This window comes from Porites lutea, chromosome 6 (genome assembly GCF_958299795.1).
Source record: "Porites lutea chromosome 6, jaPorLute2.1, whole genome shotgun sequence".
NCBI lineage: Eukaryota > Metazoa > Cnidaria > Anthozoa > Scleractinia > Poritidae > Porites > Porites lutea.
In genome coordinates, this window is record NC_133206.1 from 16086855 (window position 1) to 16100945 (window position 14091).

Consider the following 14091-nt stretch of genomic DNA (forward strand, 5'->3'; position numbering starts at 1 on the left):
GTAACAAGGGGTAACAAGGGTCACAAGGGGTAACAAGGGGTAACAAAGGGTAACAACAGGCAACAAGGGTAACAAGGGGTACCAAGGGATAACAAGGGGTAACAAAGGGTAAAAATAGGTAACAAAGGGTAACAAGGGTAACCAGAGGTAACAAGATTAACAAGGGGTAACAAGGGTAACCAAGGGTAACAAGGATAACAAGGGGAAACAAAGGGTAACAAGGGGTAACAAGGGGTAAAAAGGGACACAAAAGGTAACAAGGGTAACAACGGTAACAATGGGTAACAAAGGGTAACAACGGGTAACAAGGGTAACAGAGGGTAAGAAGCGGTAACAAGGGTAACAAGGGGTAACACAGGGTAACAAGGAGTAAAAAGGGGTAACAAGGGGTAACAAAGGGTACCAAGGGGTAACATGGGTAAAAAGGGTAACAAGGGGTAACAAAGGGTAAATAGAGGTAACAAGGGTAACAAGGGGTAAGAGGGGCAACAGGGGGTAACAAAGGGTAACAAAAGGTAACAAGGGTAACAAGGGGTAACAAGGGTAACAACAGGTAACAAGGGTAACAAGGGGTAACAAGGGTAAAAAGGGGTAACAAGGGGTAACAAAGGGTAACAAGGTGTAACAAGGGTAACAAGGGGTAACAAGGGTAACAAGGGGTAACAAGGGTAACAAGGGGTAACAAGGGGTAACAAGGGTAACAGAGGGTAACAAAAGGGTAACAATGGGTAACAAGGGTAACAAGGGGTAACAAAGGGTAACAAAGGGTAACAAGGGGTAACAGGGGTAACAAGGGTTAACAAAGGTAACCAGAGGTAACAAGGGGTAACAAGGGGTAACAAGGGTGACAGGGAGTAACAAGGGGTAACAATGGGTGACAAGGGGTAACAAGGGTAACAAGGGGTAACAAGGGGTAACAAAGGGTAACAAGGGGTAACAAGGGGTAACAAGGGTAACATACATACATACATACATACACTTTATTGATGCTCCCTAAGTGGGCTTTTCAGCTCAATAGAATAAAAAAAATACAAATATATAAATTAATTGAGAATGTAAATACAATAATATAATAATTACAAAATATATATCAATAATATAATATATCAACTTAATAAAACATTTGCAAGATGACGTCTAAAATAACAAGGGGTGAGAAGGGGTAACAAAGGGTAACAAGGGGTAACAAGGGAAACAAGGGGTAACAAGGGTTAACAAAGGGTAGCAAGGGGTAACAAGGGTAAAAAGGGGTAACAAGGGGAACAAAGGGAAACAAGGGGTAACAAGGGGTAACAAGGGGTAACAAGGGGTAAAAAAGGGTAAAAAAGGGTAACAACGAGTAACAAATGGTCACAAGGGGTGAGAAAGGGTAACAAAGGGTAACAAGGGGTAACAAGGGGTAACAAGGGGTAACAAAGGGTAACAAAGGGTAACAAGGGGTAACAAGGGTAAAAGAGGTTAACAAGGGGTAACAAGGGTAACAAGGGGTAAAAAGTGGTAACAAAGAGTAACAAAGGGGAAAAAACGGTAACAAGGGGCAACAAGAGGTAACAAGGGGTAACAAGGGGTAAGAAAGGGTAACAACAGGTAACAAGGGGTAACAAGGGTAACAAGGGGTAACAAAGGGTAACAAAGGGTAACAAGGGTAACAAGAGGTAACAAGGGTAACAAGGGGTAACAAGGGGTAACAAAGGGTAACAAGGGGTAACAAAGGGAAACAAGGGGTAAGAAGGGGTAACAAAGAGTAACAAAGGATAACAAGGGGTAAGAAAGGGTAACAACGGGCAACAAAGGGTAACAGGGGTAACCAGGGGTAACAAGCGCAACAAGGGAAAACAAAGGGTAACAAGGGGTAACAAGGGGTAACAACGGGTTACAAGGGTAACACAGGGAAACAAAAGTAATAAAGGGTCACAAGGGTAACAAAGGGTAAGAAGGGGTAACAAAGAGTAACAACGGGTAACAAAGGGTAACAAAAGGGTAACAAGGGGTAACAAAGGGTAACAAAGGTAACAAGGGGTAACAAGGGTAACAAGGGGTAACAAGGGTAACAAGGGGTAACAAAGGGAAACAAGGGGTAAGAAGGGGTAACAAAGAGTAACAACGGGTAACAAAGGGTAACAAAAGGGTAACAAGGGGTAACAAAGGGTAACAAAGGTAACAAGGGGTAACAAAGAGTAACAAAGGATAACAAGGGGTAAGAAAGGGTAACAACGGGCAACAAAGGGTAACAGGGGTAACCAGGGGTAACAAGCGCAACAAGGGAAAACAAAGGGTAACAAGGGGTAACAAGGGGTAACAACGGGTTACAAGGGTAACACAGGGAAACAAAAGTAATGAGGGGTCACAAGGGTAACAAAGGGTAAGAAGGGGTAACAAAGAGTAACAACGGGTAACAAAGGGTAACAAAAGGGTAACAAGGGGTAACAAAGGGTAACAAAGGTAACAAGGGGTAACAAAGGGAAACAAGGGGTAAGAAGGGGTAACAAAGAGTAACAACGGGTAACAAAGGGTAACAAAAGGGTAACAAGGGGTAACAAAGAGTAACAAAGGTAACAAGGGGTAACAAGGGTAACAAGGGGTAACAAGGGTAACAAAAAGTAACAAAGCGTCACAAGGGTAACAACAGGTAACAAGGGGCAACAAGGGGTAACAAGGGGTAACAAGGGGTAAGAAAGGTTAACAACAGGTAACAAGGGGTAACAAGGGTAACAAGGGGTAACAAAGGGTAACAAAGGGTAACAAGGGTAACAAGAGGTAACAAGGGTAACAAGGGGTAACAAGGGGTAACAAAGGGTAAAAAGGGGTAACAAAGGGAAACAAGGGGTAAGAAGGGGTAACAAAGAGTAAAAAAGGATAACAAGGGGTAAGAAAGAGTAACAACGGGCAACAAAGGGTAACAGGGGTAACCAGGGGTAACAAGCGCAACAAGGGAAAACAAAGGGTAACAAGGGGTAACAAGGGGTAACAACGGGTTACAAGGGTAACACAGGGAAACAAAAGTAATAAAGGGTCACAAGGGTAACAAAGGGTAAGAAGGGGTAACAAAGAGTAACAACGGGTAACAAAGGGTAACAAAAGGGTAACAAGGGGTAACAAAGGGTAACAAAGGTAACAAGGGGTAACAAGGGTAACAAGGGGTAACAAGGGTAACAAGGGGTAACAAAGGGAAACAAGGGGTAAGAAGGGGTAACAAAGAGTAACAACGGGTAACAAAGGGTAACAAAAGGGTAACAAAGGGTAACAAAGGTAACAAGGGGTAACAAGGGTAACAAGGGGTAACAAGGGTAACAAAAAGTAACAAAGCGTCACAAGGGTAACAACAGGTAAGAAGGGGTAACAAGGGTAACAAAGGTAACAAGGGTAACAAGGGGTAACAAAGGGTAACAAGTGGTAACAAGGGGTAACAAAGGGTAACAAGGGGTAACAGGAGTAACAAGGGGTAACAAAGGTAACAAGGGGTAACAAGGGTAACAAAAGGGTAACAAGGGGTAACAAAGGGTAACAAAGGTAACAAGGGGTAACAAGGATAACAAGGGGTAACAAAGGTAACAAAGGGTAACAAGGGGTAACAAAGCGTCACAAGGGTAACAAGGGGTAACAAGGGTAACAACAGGTAACAAGGGTAACAAGGGGTAACAAGGGTAAAAAGGGGGTAACAAGGGGTAACAAAGGGTAACAAGGTGTAACAAGGGTAACAAGGGGTAACAAGGGGTAACAAGGGTAACAAGGGGTAACAAGGGGTAACAAGGGTAACAAAGGTAACAAGGGGTAACAAAGGGTAACAAGGTGTAACAAGGGTAACAAGGGGTAAACAAGGGGTAACAAGGGTAACAAGGGGTAACAAGGGGTAACAAGGGGTAACAAGGGTAACAAAGGGTAACAAGGGGTAACAAGGATAACAAGGGGTAACAAGGGGTAACAAGGGGTAACAAAGGGTAACAAGGGGTAACAAGGGTAACAGAGGGTAACAAGGGGTAACAAAGGTAACAAAGGGTAACAAGGGGTAAAAAAGAGTAACAAAGGGTAACAAGCGGTAACAAGGGTAACAAGGGTAACAAGCGGTAACTAGGGGCAACAAGGGGTAACAAGGGGTAACAAGGGGTAAGAAAGGGTAACAACAGGTAACAAGGGGTAACAAGGGTAACAAGGGGTAACAAAGGGTAACAAGGGTAACAAGAGGTAACAAGGGTTACAAGGGGTAACAAGGGGTAAAAAAGGGTAACAAGGGGTAACAAAGGGAAACAAGGGGTAAGAAGGGATAATAAAGAGTAACAAAGGATAACAACGGGCAACAAAGGGTAACAAAGGTAACCAGGGGTAACAAGGGAAAACAAAGGGTAACAAGGGGTAACAAGGGGTAACAACGGGTAAAAAGGGTAACACAGGGTAACAAAAGTAATGAGGGGTAACAAGGGTAACAAGGGGTAAGAAGGGCGAACAAGGGATAACAAAGGATAACCAGGGGTAACAAAGGGTAACAAGGGTAACAAGGGGTAACAAGGGTAAGAAGGGGTAACAAGGGTAACAAGGGTCACAAGGGGTAACAAGGAGTATCAAGGGGTAACAAGGGGTAACAAGGGTAACAAGGATAAAAAGAGGTAACAAAAGGGTAACAAGAGGTAACAAAGGGTAACAAGGGTAACAAGGGGTAACAAGGGTAACAAGGGGTAACAAGGGTAACAAAGGGTAACAAGGGGTAATAAAGCGTAGCAAGGGTAACAACAAGTAACAAGGGGTAACAAGGGTAGCAAAGGTAACAAGGGTAACAAGGGGTTGCAAAGGGTAACAAGGTGTAACAAGGGTAACAAGGGGTAACAAGGGTAACAAGGGGTAACAAGGACAACAAGGGGTAACAAAGGGTAACAAGGGGTAACAAGGGTAACAGGGTGTAACAAGGGGTAACAATGGGTAACAAGGGGTAACAAGGGTAACAAGGGGTAACTAGGGGTAACAAAGGGTAACAAGGGGTAACAAGGATAACAAGGGGTAACAAGGGTAACAAGGGGTAACAAGGGTCACAAGGGGTAACAAGGAGTATCAAGGGGTAACAAGTGGTAACAAGGGTAACAAGGATAAAAAGAGGTAAGAAAAGGGTAACAAGGGGTAACAAAGGGTAACAAAGGTAACAAGGGGCAACAAGGGTAACCAGGGGTAACAAGGGTAACAAAGGGTAACAAGGGGTAACAAAGCGTAACAAGGGTAACAACAAGTAACAAGGGGTAACAATGGTAACAAAGGTAACAAGGGTAACAAGGGGTAACAAAGGGTAACAAGGTGTAACAAGGGTAACAAGAGGTAACAAGGGGTAACAAGGGGTAACAAGGGGTAACAAGGGTAAAAAGGGGTAACAAGGGGTAACAAGGTGTAACAAGGGTAACAAGTGGTAACAATGGGTAACAAGGGGTAAGAAGGGTAACAAGGGGTAACAAGGGGTAACAGGGGTAACAAGGGGTAACAAAGGTAACAAGGGGTAACAAGGGGTAACAAGGGGTAACAAAGGGTAACAAGGGGTAACAAGGGTAACAGAGGGTAACAAGGGGTAACAAGGGTAACAAGGGGTAACAAGGGGTAACAAAGAGTAATAAAGGGTAACAAGCGGTAACAAGGGTAACAAGGGGTAACAAAGAGTAAAAAAGGGTAACAAGCGGTAACAAGGGTAACAAGGGTAAGAAGGGGTAACAAAGGGTAACAAGGGTAACAGGGGGTAACAAGGGGTAACAATGGGTAACAAGGGGTAACAAGGGTAACAAGGGTAACAAATGGTAACAAGGGGTAACAAAGGGTAACAAGGGGTAACAAGGGGTAACAGGGGTAACAAGGGGTAAGAAGGGTAACAAGGGGTAACAAGGGGTAACAAGGGTAACAGGGGGTAACAAGGGGTAACAAGGAGTAACAAAGGGTAACAAGGGCTAACAAGGATAACAAGGGGTAACAAGGGGTAAGAAGGGGTAACAAAGGGTAACAAGGGGTAACAAGGGGTAACAAAGGGTAACAAGGGCTAACAAGGATAACAAGGGGTAACAAGGGGTAACAAGGGGTAACAAAAGGTAACAAGGGTAAGAAGGGGTAACAAGGGGTAACAAGGAGTAACAAAGGGTAACAAGGGCTAACAAGGATAACAAGGGGTAACAAGGGGTAACAAAGGGAAACAAGGGGTAAGAAGGGGTAACAACAGGCAACAAAGGGTAACAGGGGTAACCAGGGGTAACAAGCGCAACAAGGGAAAACAAAGGGTAACAAGGGGTAACAAGGGGTAACAAGGATAACAAGGGGTAACAAGGGGTAACAAAGGGTAACAAGGGCTAACAAGGATAACAAGGGGTAACAAGGGGTAACAAGGGGTAACAAGGGGTAACAAGGGGTAACAAGGAGTAACAAAGGGTAACAAGGGCTATCAAGGATAACAAGGGGTAACAAGGGGTAACAAGGGGTAACAAGGGGTAAGAAGGGGTAACAAAGGGTAACAAAGGGGAACAAGGGTAACACAGGGTAACAAGGGGTAACAAGGGGTAACAAGGGGTAACAAAGAGTAACAAAGGGTAACAAGCGGTAACAAAGGGCAACAAGGGGTAACAAGGGGTAACAAGGGGTAAGAAAGGGTAACAACAGGTAACAAGGGGTAACAAGGGGTAACAAAGGGAAACAAGGGGTAAGAAGGGGTAACAGCGGGCAACAAAGGGTAACAGGGGTAACCAGGGGTAACAAGCGCAACAAGGGAAAACAAAGGGTAACAAGGGGTAACAAGGGGTAACAACGGGTTACAAGGGTAACACAGGGTAACAAAAGTAATGAGGGGTCACAAGGGTAACAAGGGGTAATAAGGGCGAACAAGGGATAACAAAGGGTAACAAGGGGTAACAAAGGGTAACAAGGGTAACAAGGGGTAATAAGGGTAAGAAGGGGTAACAAGGGTAACAAGGATAAAAAGAGGTAACAAAAGGGTAACAAGGGGTAACAAAGGGTAACAAGGGTAACAAGGGGTAACAAGGGTAACAAGGGGTAACAAGGGTAACAAAGGGTAACAAGGGGTAACAAAGCGTAACCAGGGTAACAACAAGTAACAAGGGGTAACAAGGGTAACAAAGGTAACAAGGGTAACAAGGGGTAACAAAGGGTAACAAGGTGTAACAAGGGTAACAAGGGTAACAAGGGGTAACAAGGGTAACACGGGGTAACGAGGGGTAACAAGGGGTAACAAAGGGTAACAAGGGGTAACAAGGGTAACAGGGTGTAACAAGGGCTAACAATTGGTAACAAGGGGTAACAAGGGTAACAAGGGGTAACAAGGGGTAACAAAGGGTAACAAGGGGTAACAAGGGGTAACAGGGGTAACAAGGGGTAACAAAGGGGTAACAGGGGTAACAAGGGGCAACAAAGGGTAACAAGGGTAACAAGGGGTAACAAGGGTAACAAGGGGTAACAAGGGGTAACAAGGGTAACAAGGGGTAACGAGGGGTAACAAGGGGTAACAAAGGGTAACAAGGGGTAACAAGGGTAAGAGGGTGTAACAAGGGCTAACAATTGGTAACAAGGGGTAACAAGGGTAAAAAGGGGTAGCAAGGGGTAACAAGGAGTAACAAGGGGTAACAAGGGGTAACAAGGGGTAACAAGGGTAACAAGGGGTAACAAGGGGTAACAAGGAGTAACAAAGGGTAACAAGCGGTAACAAAGGGTAACAAGGTGTAACAAGGGGTAACAAGGATAACAAGGGGTAACAAGGGGTAACAAAGGGTAACAAGGGCTAACAAGGGCTAACAAGGATAACAAGGGGTAACAAGGGGTAACAAGGGGTAAGAAGGGGTAAGAAGGGGTAACAAAGGGTAACAAGGGGTAACAAGGGGTAACAAGGATAACAAGGGGTAACAAGGGGTAACAAAGGGTAACAAGGGCTAACAAGGATAACAAGGGGTAACAAGGGGTAACAAGGGGTAACATGGGTAACAAGGGGTAACAAGGGGTAACAAGGAGTAACAAAGGGTAACAAGGGCTAACAAGGATAACAAGGGGTAACAAGGGGTAACAAGGGGTAACAAGGGGTAAGAAGGGGTAACAAAGGGTAACAAAGGGGAACAAGGGTAACACAGGGTAACAAGGGGTAACAAGGGGTAACAAGGGGTAACAAAGAGTAACAAAGGGTAACAAGCGGTAACAAAGGGCAACAAGGGGTAACAAGGGGTAAGAAAGGGTAACAACAGGTAACAAGGGGTAACAAGGGGTAACAAAGGGAAACAAGGGGTAAGAAGGGGTAACAACGGGCAACAAAGGGTAACAGGGGTAACCAGGGGTAACAAGCGCAACAAGGGAAAACAAAGGGTAACAAGGGGTAACAAGGGGTAACAAGGATAACAAGGGGTAACAAGGGGTAACAAAGGGTAACAAGGGCTAACAAGGATAACAAGGGGTAACAAGGGGTAACAAGGGGTAACAAGGGGTAACAAGGGTAACAAGGGGTAACAAGGGGTAACAAGGAGTAACAAAGGGTAACAAGGGCTAACAAGGACAACAAGGGGTAACAAGGGGTAACAAGGGGTAAGAAGGGGTAACAAAGGGTAACAAAGGGGAACAAGGGTAACACAGGGTAACAAGGGGTAACAAGGGGTAACAAGGGGTAACAAAGAGTAACAAAGGGTAACAAGCGGTAACAAAGGGCAACAAGGGGTAACAAGGGGTAACAAGGGGTAAGAAAGGGTAACAACAGGTAACAAGGGGTAACAAGGGGTAACAAAGGGAAACAAGGGGTAAGAAGGGGTAACAACGGGCAACAAAGGGTAACAGGGGTAACCAGGGGTAACAAGCGCAACAAGGGAAAACAAAGGGTAACAAGGGGTAACAAGGGGTAACAACGGGTTACAAGGGGTAACAAGGGTAACAAGGGGTAACAAGGGTAACAAGGGCTAACAAGGATAACAAGGGGTAACAAGGGGTAACAAGGGGTAAGAAGGGGTAACAAAGGGTAACAAAGGGTAACAAGGGGTAACAAGGGTTAACAAGGGGTAACAAGGGGTAACAAAGAGTAACAAAGGGTAACAAGGGGTAACAAGGGGTAACAAAGGGTAACACAGGGTAACAAGGGGTAACAAGGGGTAAGAAAGGGTAACAACAGGTAACAAGGGGTAACAAGGGGTAACAAAGGGAAACAAGGGGTAAGAAGGGGTAACAACGGGCAACAAAGGGTAACAGGGGTAACCAGGGGTAACAAGCGCAACAAGGGAAAACAAAGGGTAACAAGGGGTAACAAGGGGTAACAACGGGTTACAAGGGGTAACAAGGATAACAAGGGGTAACAAGGGGTAACAAGGGGTAAGAAGGGGTAACAAAGGGTAACAAAGGGTAACAAGGGGTAACAAGGGGTAACAAGGGGTAACAAAGAGTAACAAAGGGTAACAAGGGGTAACAAGGGGTAACAAGGGGTAACAAAGGGTAACAAAGGGTAACACAGGGTAACAAGGGGTAACAAGGGGTAACAAGGGGTAACAAAGAGTAACAAGGGGTAACAAGGGGTAAGAAAGGGTAACAACAGGTAACAAGGGGTAAGAAGGGGTAACAAAGGGAAACAAGGGGTAAGAAGGGGTAACAACGGGCAACAAAGGGTAACAGGGGTAACCAGGGGTAACAAGCGCAACAAGGGAAAACAAAGGGTAACAAGGGGTAACAAGGGGTAACAACGGGTTACAAGGGTAACACAGGGTAACAAAAGTAATGAGGGGTCACAAGGGTAACAAGGGGTAATAAGGGCGAACAAGGGATAACAAAGGGTAACAAGGGGTAACAAAGGGTAACAAGGGTAACAAGGGGTAATAAGGGTAAGAAGGGGTAACAAGGGTAACAAGGATAAAAAGAGGTAACAAAAGGGTAACAAGGGGTAACAAAGGGTAACAAGGGTAACAAGGGGTAACAAGGGTAACAAGGGGTAACAAGGGTAACAAAGGGTAACAAGGGGTAACAAAGCGTAACCAGGGTAACAACAAGTAACAAGGGGTAACAAGGGTAACAAAGGTAACAAGGGTAACAAGGGGTAACAAAGGGTAACAAGGTGTAACAAGGGTAACAAGGGTAACAAGGGGTAACAAGGGTAACAAGGGGTAACGAGGGGTAACAAGGGGTAACAAAGGGTAACAAGGGGTAACAGGGTGTAACAAGGGCTAACAATTGGTAACAAGGGGTAACAAGGGTAACAAGGGGTAACAAGGGGTAACAAAGGGTAACAAGGGGTAACAAGGGGTAACAGGGGTAACAAGGGGTAACAAAGGGGTAACAGGGGTAACAAGGGGCAACAAAGGGTAACAAGGGTAACAAGGGGTAACAAGGTTAACAAGGTTAACAAGGGTAACATGGGGTAACAAGGGGTAAGAAGGGGTAACAAGGGGTAACAATGGTAACAAGGGGTAACAAAGGGTAACTAGGGGTAACAAAGGGTAACAAAGGGTAACAAGGGGTAAAAAGGGTAACAAGGGGTAACAAGGGTAACATGGGGTAACATGGGGTAAGAAGGGGTAATAAGGGGTAATAAAGGGTAACAAGGGGTAACAAAGGGTAACAAGGGTAACAAGGGGTAACAAGGGGTAACAAGGGGTAACAAAGGGTAACAATGAGTAACAAGGGGTAACAAGGGTCACAAGGGTAACAAGGGGTAACAAAGGGTAACAAAGGAAAACAAGGGGTAACAAAGGGTAACAAGGGTAAAAGGGGGAACAACAGGTAACAAAGGAACAAGGGGGAACCAGGGGGAACAAGCGGTAACAAAGGGGAACAAGGGTTTACAAAGGGGAAGAAGGGGGAGTAAGGGGAAGAAGGGGAAGTAGGGGAACAGGGGAACAAGGGGTCAAGGGGAACAGGGGTGAAAAGGGAAACAACGGGAGCAGTGGGAACAAACTGAACAGGGGAACAGTGGAACTAGGAGTTACTGAGAGTTAAAAAGCTTTTCAGTGGGTTGCTAGAGGTGTTCAGAAGTGTAGGTCATTTGTGGTTAGTGTAAAGACGTCTGCTAATTTGGATAACAGTGAACATTATAGCAAAAAATGTTAACCTTTTAGACTGTTTAACTTTCTTGTGAGCTTTCGGACTCAAGTTGTGTAAGGCTGCGTGCAAACGGACGCAACATTGTTGGATGTTACATGTTACGTCCGTTTGCACACCCTGTTGGACGTTGTTGGATGTTGTTGAGTGTTGTTGCGCAAAGTTTGAAACCGGTCAAACTTTTCAGCCAACAACTCCCAACATTTCTTTTGTTCCGTGATCGCCGAAGCGTAGCGTAACAATGTTGGATCCGTTTGCATAGCTCTTCCAACATTGTTGAGGCCACGCATGCTCATTACGCATGGTTTACAAAGACTTACGGGTTGTATCCTTCCCACGATGCACTGTAGGTCCCAACATTGTTGGGAGTTGTTGCATCCGTTTGCACACCACTGCCAACACGGACGCAACAACTCGGAACATTGTTGGCGCAACATTTCCTCGAGATAACAGTTCGAAAACAGTTCTGTAATAGTCAGACAAAATTGAAATAGAGAGTTTTCAGCTCCACTTTGTGTATATTTGCGTGTGTTTTGTTTATATATCGGAGTTTTAGCGCTAAATAAGAAGACGTAAACTTAATTGAAATAAAGACTTTTCAACTCCACTTTCTGTATGTGTTTTCTTTATATGTCTGAGTTTTAGCGCTAAATAAGATATAGGAAGCCGTTTCTCGCGTTGCTAGGTGATCGCTTCTCTTATTCCTATTTTCCTTTTAATAGACTATCCGAAAACCGGACTCAAGTTACTTCACGGGCTAGCCGAGGCAAGCCTATTGTTTCTATTGAAGTAGAGAAACGCTCATCAGTAAACCTATATGGAATTAGTATGCAGGAAGACACTGACTAGGCACTTACTTAATATGGAGGAACGCATTTTTTCTCTAGGATAAAACAATGGGTGACGTCATAGACTTTACTCTTATGCATATCAACGGTTTACCTTTACCTATACACCAACGGGGCTTAATTTTGCTGAAGCATGACTACTAATATGTTTGATAGAATTGCTCGCGTTTAGCTAGTCTTCAACGTAACCGGTCGGGACAAAAACGGTTGCTTAGGATACTACACGTTTAGGTGAGGATTGAGGCTAGGGGGCACTTCGTGAGCATAAACCGCACATGCGCGCATTTGTGGATACATGTCTCGCCTACAGTATTTACTCGATTAAACGTCGCAGATGGAAGTAAAATTACCAATAATCGCCGCAGCCGGTCCGCAGGATTTGACGATAATAAGATGACTAGAGGAAAAAACTCGGTACCACTTGGTAATAAACAGCATCCAGACATTTATGATTGTACCTCAGCAAAATAAGAGAGACACTGGAATCTTTACATAGCTTTCCTTGCAACTGTTGTCAGTGATGTAAGAAATGTGTTTACGAAATAAACGCCACCCTCTAATAAACGCCACATCAGAAACTTTGAAAATTTAACGAACGACGCGGCGTTTAATCGAGTAAATACAGTAGAAGAGGTTGGACTGTAGAATTGAAAATTACACTAATTATCGTGAGTTTCGCTATGGTCACCAATCTCGTCTAGACACACTTACTTGTCAGTACTGTCAGTACCCTTAAGACTTATAAGACTGACAACTTCCTCTAAGAAACCACCAGTGACACTCTTGAATTCCTCCGACTCCTTCCGGTTCAACAGTGAGCTCTTAACACCCGTCGGCTGTCCAGAACCATTCGTTTCAACAACAGTTTTACGAGAGAAGTCAATTTCTATTGATCAGTCAAAATAAAAAAAAAGCTTATAAAACTACAGACCCCTTTCATCCTAGGCCCTCGTCTCGTAGGCTCGATTACCAGCCGCTGTTCGGGAAAATCAAAGACCGGACCCGGGAGACGGCGGAAATCGAGCCTACTCGTCTCGTCGCCCGTTTTTTTCACGCCCGTTTTCCTTTTCAATTGTCCCAAACAAATGAGAGCCTGAAATAGGCTATTAAAATGTATCATTATCCGTTCAAAATATTTTCTCGTTTCTGATTAGTTTGAATCCCCTGGCTGATTCTTCACAACCAGCTACCGTTGACCAAATTTGGAAGACGCCTGCAAATACAGTAGAACTCCGATAACTTGAACTCAGATAACTCCAGTTCCTCGCTGACTCAAACTGAATTTCCTTTCCCTTAATCAAAATTTCACGGAAATGTACACCCATAAATCGCATTCCCGCTAACTAGAATTAATTGTTTTTTATTTCCTTTCAGAGTTCGAGTTACGGGGATTCTACTGTATCCTTAAAGCGCCAACATGATCAAAACGTTATGTCACTTTGAGGCACTTTAACGGGTAATTGTTGGGAAAAGGGGAGATCAGAAGGCGCGGTAGCTCAGCTGTTGTGAAGCTGGAGAAAACGGCAGCAAATGTCACACGTTTTGCAAAGAAGAAATAGCTAAACTTCTACCTAAAAATATTACAAAAACGGCAAAAATACTACTGATGACGGATGACAACTACCGCTGTTTGAGAAACATCTACAAGAATTAACATCCTTTATGCCCCGAACTTCTAGGCTTAATTTTTGAACCACAGAAATTACATGTCGAGAATGAACTTACAATGTTATTTTCACAAGTACAAGTCACCGTCAGTTTTTTTTTCTAGGGCTAAAATTTACAAAAGGCCCGTAAAAATGACCTAAAACTGAGTAAACTTACTTGCGAGTATTCTTTTTTAATTAAGATATTATACAACTGCTGACCGCGCACACATTAAATGTATTGAAGAACAGAACCACCACCAACCTCCCGGAAAGAACCAGTCATGATGTTGAATTAAAGCCTCTACAATGGACGACTGGACACCAGTGTGCTGGACATTGACACCACTAAAAAAAGCAAAGACGGAAACCATCTAAGACATGAAAATAATCTGATGTGAATTTGGTTCAGGGGTCAATTTAATAAAACCATTACAAGTGTAAAAATTTTGTGGGGAAATTTGCCTCAAGTGATTGAATTTTTACCGGAAGACTTTCAGATACACACAGAGAAGGAAAATTGACAGTCGTTGGTTCGAGAACGGCTGAACGGCAGACAAGTAGAAAAAATGTCAAAG

At 44.1% G+C, this 14091-nt stretch overlaps 1 protein-coding gene across 3 annotated transcripts in view; it reads right to left on the reverse strand.

Moving 5' to 3' along the window:
* The window catches only part of LOC140941426 (rho GTPase-activating protein 44-like), a 38731-nt gene that overhangs the window by 5513 nt on the left and 19127 nt on the right, over positions 1 to 14091 (reverse strand). For 2 of the 3 annotated variants that reach the window (XM_073390426.1, XM_073390425.1), the window contains 2 exons: positions 13779 to 13861; positions 12579 to 12753 (listed from right to left, as the gene is read on the reverse strand). In XM_073390426.1, coding sequence (XP_073246527.1) covers positions 12579 to 12753; positions 13779 to 13861 — 258 coding nt within the window. The remainder of the gene's footprint in view (positions 1 to 12578; positions 12754 to 13778; positions 13862 to 14091) is intronic. The other variant, XM_073390427.1, reaches the window with a different exon arrangement.